Below are 7,365 nucleotides of genomic sequence, written 5' to 3'. Positions count from 1 at the left end.
TAATGCGCTGGAGAGGTTTTAGCTGGGGGCTGTATGTGATGGCCAGTGGTGTTCTGTTATTGTCCTTGTTGGGCCTGTCCTGTAGTAGGTGATTTCTGGGTACCCGTCTTGCTCTGTCAATCTGTTTCCTCACTTCCCCAGGTGGGTATTGTAGTTTTACGAATGCTTGATAAAGATCTTGTAGGTGTTTGTCTCTGTCTGAGGGGTTGGAGCAAATTCGGTTGTATCTTAGGGCTTGGCTGTAGACAATGGATCGTGTGATGTGTCTTGGATGGAAGCCGGAGGCATGTAGGTACGTATAGCGGTCAGTAGGTTTCCGGTAAAGGGTGGTGTTTATGTGACCATCACTTATTTGTACTGTAGTGTCCAGGAAGTGGATCTCTTGTGTGGACTGGTCCAGGCTGAGGTTGATGGTGGGGTGGAAATTGTTGAAGTCCAGGTGGAATTCTTCAAGGGCCTCCTTTCCGTGGGTCCATATGATGAAGATGTCGTCAATGTAGCGCAAGTAGAGGAGGGGCACTAGGGGACGAGAGCTGAGGAAGCGTTGTTCTAAGTCAGCCATAAAAATGTTGGCATACTGTGGGGCCATGCGAGTACCCATAGCAGTGCCACTGACTTGAAGGTATAAGTTGTCCCCAAAGCTGAAGTGGTTGTGGGTGAGGACAAAGTCACAAAGCTCAGCCACCAGGCTTGCTGTGGCCTCATCAGGGATACTGTTCCTGACAGCTTGTAGTCCATCCTCATGTAGAATATTGGTATAAAGTGCTTCTACATGCATGGTGGCCAGGATGGTGTTTCCAGGAAGAACATCAATGCATTGTAGTTTCCTCAGGAAGTTGGTGGTGTCTCGAAGATAGCTGGGAGTGCTGGTAGCATAGGGCCTGAGGAGAGAGGCCAAATAGCCAGATAATCCTGCCGTCAGAGTGCCAATGCCTGAGATGATGGGGCGTCCAGGGTTTCCGGGTTTATGGATCTTGGGTAGCAGATAGAATACTCCTGGTCGGGGTTCTGGGGGTGTGTCCATGTAGATTTGTTCCCGTACTGCAGCTGGGAGTTTCTTGAGCAGATGGTGTAGTTTCTTTTGGTATTCCTCAGTGGGATCAGAGGATAGTGGCCTGTAGAATGTGGTCTTGGAGAGTTGCCTGGCAGCCTCCTGTTCATAATCTGACCTGTTCATTATGACTACAGCACCTCCTTTGTCAGCCCCTTTGATGATAATGTCAGAGTTGTTTCTGAGGCTGTGGATGGCATTGCGTTCTGTACGGCTGAGGTTATGGGACAAGTGATGTTGTTTTTCCACAATTTCAGCCTGTGCACGTCTGCGGAAACACTCTATGTAGAGGTCCAGTCTGTCATTTCGACCGTCAGGAGGAGTCCACGCAGAATTCTTCTTCTTGTAGTGTTGGTAGGAGGGTTCCTGTGGGTCAGTGCACTGTTCAGTGGTGCGTTGAAAATATTCCTTGAGTCGGAGATGACGAAAGTAGGCTTCCAGATCACCGCAGAACTGTATCATGTCCATGGGGATGGTGGGACAGAAAGAGAGTCCCCGAGATAGGACAGTCTCTTCTGCTGGGCTAAGCGTGTGGTTGGAAAGATTGACAATGTTGTTAGATGAGTTGAGGGTACCATTGTTATAGCCCCCAGTGGCAGGTATTAGTTTAGATAGCTTACAGTCCTTTTTCCTCTGTAGAGAAGTGAAGTGTGCATTGTAAATGGCTTGTCTCATTTTTGTAAAGTCCAGCCACGTGGAAGTTTGTGTAGAAGGCTGGTATTGTATGAGAGTCTCCAGTTCTGAGAGCTCATTCTTGATCTTCTCCTGTCTGCTGTACAGGATGCTGATCAGGTGGTTCCTCAGTTTCTTTGAGAGAGTGTGTGGCACAATCTCTCACCATACTCAGTGTAGTATGTTGATTGCAATGGATTTTTTACCTTCAGTCCTTTTGGTATGATGTCCATCTGTTTGCATTTGGAGAGGAAGATGATGTCTGTCTGTATCTGTGCAAGTTTTTTGTTGAGGTTGATGGATTTCCTCTCCATACGGCTAAATTTAGTGCCTTGCATGGTGTCAAGTATCAGGGGGTAGCCGTGTTAGTCTGTATCTACAAAAACAACAAGGAGTCTGGTGGCACCTTAAAGACTAACAGATTTATTTGGGCATAAGCTTTCGTGAGTAAAAACCTCACTTCTTCGGATGCATAGAGTGAAAGTTACAGATGCAGGCATTATATACTGACACATGGAGAGCAGGGAGTTACTTCACAAGTGGAGAACCAGTGTTGACAGGGCCAATTCAAAAATCAGGGTGGATATAGTCCACTCCCAATAATAGATGAGGAGGTGTCAATTCCAGGAGAGGAAAAGCTGCTTCTGTAATGAGCCAGCCACTCCCAGTCCCTATTCAAGCCCAGATTAATGGTGTTGAATTTGCAAATGAATTTTAGTTCTGCTGTTTCTCTTTGAAGTCTGTTTCTGAAGTTTTTTTGTTCAATGATAGTGACTTTTAAATCTGTAATAGAATGACCAGGGAGATTGAAGTGTTCACTTACTGGCTTATGTATGTTACCATTCCTGATGTCCGATTTGTGTCCATTTATTCTTTTGCGGAGGGACTGTCCGGTTTGGCCAATGTACATGGCAGAGGGGCATTGCTGGCACATGATGGCATATATGACATTAGTGGATGTGCAGGTGAATGAGCCCCTGATGGTGTGGCTGATGTGGTTGGGTCCTGTGATGCTGTTGCCAGAGTAGATATGGGGACAGAGTAGGCAACGAGGTTTGCTACAGGGATAGGTTCCTGGGTTGATGTTTCTGGGCATCGCAGTTTCAGCATAGTAACAGTGTGCTTTTCATCTGATCTTTCAGAAATTTCCCCCCTCCCCATCCTCCCCCAGGACTGTTCCTGCTCTCTGTGGATGTTCCCAGCTCCTTCTGTGACTGTGGCTGGGGCAGCAGGTTGTAAGTGGGGGGCTCTTGTTGTTGATACAGATGCCGGTGACCTTCGAGGAGGTGGCTGTGTATTTCACCCAGGGGGAATGGGCCTTGCTGGACCTGGGTCAGAGAGCCCTCTACAGGGACGTCATGCAGGAGAATTACAGGAATGTGACCTCGCTGGGTAAGGATTCCTGTGCCCTCGGTGTTAGAAACTGGGCATCTTTGACGTGCCCAAGTCGGCTTCTGCTCAGAGTTCTTCCCTGATCCCATCGATTTCAGGGGAATCGGCCCCATAGTCCCAGGCTCAGCAGGGTTAGGAAGGTGTAAAGAGTTTGCACAGTGACCCTGTACCAGAGTCGTAAAATCCCGCAGTGAGTGGAGATCCGAAATCCCCTTCTGCCCTCCCCAAAGGGGCTCCAGGAACACTTCCCGTCCCTTTGGTGTATACAGGGGCATCCATCCAGCCAGCGCATCTGGAAACAGCCGTCTGAGAACAACGGTAAAACTTGGCTCTCACTTCATGTCTTTTCCCAGAGCAGGTTTTCCAGTTCCCAAGTCCAGCGTGATCTCCCAGCTGGACCGAGGGGAAGAGCCGTGGGTCCCTGATCTCCAGGGGTCCCAGGCTAGAGAGATCCAGAGAAACATCCCCAGAGGTGAGAAATGGGTTAAACGGATGTGGAAACCGTCTGTCATTGACTTACAGTGCTGGGATTCCCACGCAGACCCCTTGTGCTCCCCCTGTTTTAACTCATTTTCCCCCAGGTCAGGATTGTGCCCAGAAGGTGTCATGTCTTCGTGGCAGACATAATTCAGGGCTTTCCAAGCGCCATGACTGACATCTAGCAGGAGCTCCCTGCCCCCTGAGTGTTCAGACGGGATATGGAGGCAGAATTGGCTGTTCTCCTTCCAGGTGAGTGACCTACAGCCAGAGAGTTTTCCCTAGTGGCACCTGTCAGTTTGCCATGCATGTCTTCATGTATCCACCCCAGCTCACTCACAGCTTCTTCTCACCATCCGTGGTGGTCGGAGCTCTCCATCGGCTGTAGTTCACGGGTTCCCTTTTTCCTTAGCCATGTTTTCCCCACTGGAGATTTGTTTATTTCTTATTTTATAAAGTTTTTGTTCTGGTTGTTCTCTGGGGCTCTTTGACCTGGTACCGGGCGGCTCGGTTCTGACACAGTCTCCTAGAGTTCAGCACTGTCTCACTTGCAGGGTGTCTAATCCACTGAACAGCCCTCACACCCATGCTCTATTCTGCTTCGGTGAGGGGCACGTGACAGACAAGTGCTCTATTTGTGGATCTTTCAAGAGGAGAACACACAAATCTAGGGACAGAAGAGTAAACGGTTCCCTCGTGGAGCGTGCTGTACAGCCCTTCTCAGGCCAGAGCTCTCCTATGGAGCTTTCTGACTCGCCTCATGGCTTGAAGTCAGAGACAGACACAAGAGAAGAGGAATTGTTCCCCTTTTCCGCCAAGTCTTGTAAGAGCTGTAAGTCAGTCTCACGGCAAGACTTGACTTATCAATCAAAGAGCTTTTCTTCTTCAGAACCGGACTCTGGGAGCTGGAAACCCTCAGCAGAGTCCTCATGGGAACTGCCAGGTACCAAGGTCAGAGCGCAGGTAGAGACTAGCTGCTCCCCGCTGCCGACAGTGAATCAGAGCAGGAAATCCAGCCACTGACTCCAGGACCAGAGCATGTTTCCTTGAGAATGGCTCTGACAACTTCTAAGAGGCATGAGTTTCAGAACTGCCAAATTATTATTGAGCTGTCATGAGATCTGCTCTGTCTGAGGGTGCCGGATTCCCCTTTGCTGAACACGACCCAGCATTGGGTAGTCATTGGGTGCAGCCTTTATTGCAGGCAGAGCTGCCTTCAGCGCTGGCTAGAACATCTGTAGGACTGATACCATCAGCCATGGTGCCCCCGGTACTGGTTCATTGTACACAGATGGTTCCTGCAGGACTCGAGCCATCAGTTTCGACATGAAACCTAGCACCAAAGGGCCTGCCGCATTACCAGATCAGCACTTCCCCAGAATATCACGCTGCCAGTGACTCCTTTAGTGTCTAAAACTCAAGGTTTATTAGGAAGGAAAAGAAAGAGAAGAGAGTTGTTAAATAGTGAAAGCAATCAGAGCCATACGCATGACTTCAGATGCCATATGCCAAGTTCTTAGCAACACTGGTGAATTTGCTTGTTTGTGGAGTCCCCCTGGAGCACATCCGTGGCCTGGATGGGTCCCTCAGCCCTTCCGTTTGTGGAGACGTTACTCCAGAGGTGAGGAGCGGGATGCTCTGCCATGTGGCTTGTACATCCTTTGTCCCAAACACAGGCTCCCAGCACAGGGGCATGGAAAGGTATTTGGAGTCCCCTGTCCACAGGCACGTCCGTACTGGTCCCGCTCACTCCTAGGGACAGCCCCTGGGTGTACAGCCCCTTTCCTAGGCCATCAAGCAGGCTGAGGAATGCTGATACCAGTCTGCCTGGGGGTGTCCCCCAGATACACAGCACAATACACCACACCTATTTGTAAGGCACAGTGCAAAGATGATCGTACATAGAAACAAGCGTGTCATAGTTAGCGAATCATCACTCTTCCACTGATCCCTGACATGGCGTATCTGGTCTATGATTCATTGCCACTTTCTCATATTGGTATCGATAGTTTTATAAATGGTCACCCCTGTTCCATGGAGTGTCACAACCGGTACTGGACATATTGCACATGTCTGTTCCCCCACCTGCCCAGAGAGCACTATGTTAGGATGCAGGTGCAAATGACCTTAGATGGTGCCGGGGCAGATCTGCCCCTCATACACTCAGCTGAATGATGAAGACATGCATGGCGCAGATCCCACTACAGACACGACTCTGACTACAGTGCACTCAGTGTTCACACACCTAGAGCGGAGTAGACATGAATGGAATAGACATGGGCCACATCTTGAAAAGCAACAATGACTGTACAGGCAGGTAGCTATTTTTTCCCTTTTCTCGTTCTCCCTAGGAAGACTTTGGGGGGGATTCAACTCCTGATTTTTGTCATTCTTCCTAGCCGTTGTTTTGCTTTGTGTCCCCACTTCCCTGTTCTCCTTTTCTGACCTTCCCGTTCCCCCGGCACAGGGACTGACTCCTGTCCGGATTCTCTCTGTCCCAGCAGGTGATGAGACGCTGAGTGAGAGCAATGAAGAGAATCCTTGTCCCGCAGGTCCTGAGCGAATGGAACCAAAGGGGGCGTTGCTGGGAAGGTGTGAAGTGGATGATCCCCAGAGTCATGGGCAGGCCAGAGAAGCAGGAGGGAAACCCCCCCGGGAAGACACTGGGTGAATCCACTCACCGAGGGGGAGGTTCAGAGGATCCCAATGCGGCCACAATCCAGGCGAGAACCTGCACTAAGGAGAAGCAGTTTGAATGTGCCGAGTGCAGGAAATGCTTCAGTTGTAAAGGACACCTTGTTAGACATCTGAGAGTCCACACAGGAGAGACCCCCTATCACTGCCCTGAGTGTGGGAAACAATTCAATGACCAATCAATCCTTATTAGACATCAGCGAACCCACACAAGAGAGAGACCCCATAAGTGCCCTGATTGCGGGAAATGCTTCAATCAGAGGTCAGACCTTATTGTACATCAGACTGTTCACACGGGAGAGAAATGCCATAAATGCCCTGACTGTGGACAAACCTTCAATCAGCGTGGGCATGTGACTAGACATCGGAGGACTCACACGGGCGAGAGACCCTACGGATGCCCCGAGTGTGGGAAAAGGTTTGCTTCCACCTCCGAAATTATTATACATCACAGAGTCCACACAGGAGAGAAACCCTATAGCTGCCCCGACTGTGGGGAGAGCTTCAAAAGTAAATCTGGCTTCAATGTCCATTGGAGAAGGCACACGGGAGAGTGCCCCTAGCAATGTTCCGTCTATGGGGAAAGGTACAAGTCCAGGACCTCTCTAACACGCCACATGAAACACCACACCGACTAGTACTGGCCACTTCCCCGCCTCCTCTCTCTGCATCCGTAGAGATGGGGGGAATCATGGGGATCATAAACAATTGCCCAACGCCCTAGGGAGCCAAGTGGCTCCACTATTGACATGAGTGCTGTGTGTCTCAGGAGGACGGAGGCACCAGGCGAGTGACATTATTATTACTGTATTGCATTATTCTCTGACCCTCTCCCATCCCTTCCCGGTGCTCTCTGTCAGGGGCAGGCCGAAGGGTTCAGCTGGGTGTCCTGGTCCCTGTTTTCAGCCAGGGGCTCGGTTCACATTATTGCACACTGGGATTATTTCGGAAATTGCTGCCCCGGGAGGCATTTTCTCCCTGTTTCAGCATGGGGCGGCGGGGAGCGGAGGGGTCTGAAATTTCTGGGAAGTCGGGTGTCTGTGGAGTCTTTATTGCTCATTGAATGATTTTCTCAGTAT

At 50.0% G+C, this 7,365-nt stretch overlaps 1 protein-coding gene across 8 annotated transcripts; it reads left to right on the top strand.

Annotated features, from left to right (window-relative positions):
- Positions 1-2,416: 2,416 nt before the first annotated feature.
- Positions 2,417-7,054, top strand: LOC101946935 (zinc finger protein 620-like). 8 transcript variants are annotated; one of them, XR_509955.4, is made up of 4 exons: positions 2,425-3,115; positions 3,474-3,587; positions 3,697-3,844; positions 6,060-7,054. XR_509955.4 is itself a non-coding variant. In XM_065580357.1 (3 exons), the coding sequence occupies exons 1-3, from the start codon at positions 2,989-2,991 to the stop codon at positions 6,098-6,100; spliced, it is 282 nt and encodes a 93-aa protein (XP_065436429.1). In that variant the 5' UTR covers positions 2,417-2,988; the 3' UTR covers positions 6,101-7,054. The 8 variants fall into 8 exon arrangements, 3 of the variants coding, with proteins under 3 accessions (XP_065436429.1, XP_005315095.2, XP_005315096.2); XR_257564.4 differs by having other exon boundaries at positions 2,429-3,115; positions 6,094-7,054; XR_257563.4 differs by having other exon boundaries at positions 2,430-3,115; positions 6,097-7,054.
- Positions 7,055-7,365: the final 311 nt, after the last annotated feature.

Source organism: Chrysemys picta, unplaced genomic scaffold, assembly GCF_011386835.1.
Source record: "Chrysemys picta bellii isolate R12L10 unplaced genomic scaffold, ASM1138683v2 scaf2682, whole genome shotgun sequence".
Lineage (NCBI taxonomy): Eukaryota > Metazoa > Chordata > Testudines > Emydidae > Chrysemys > Chrysemys picta.
This window is presented reverse-complemented; position numbering and strand designations above follow the sequence as displayed.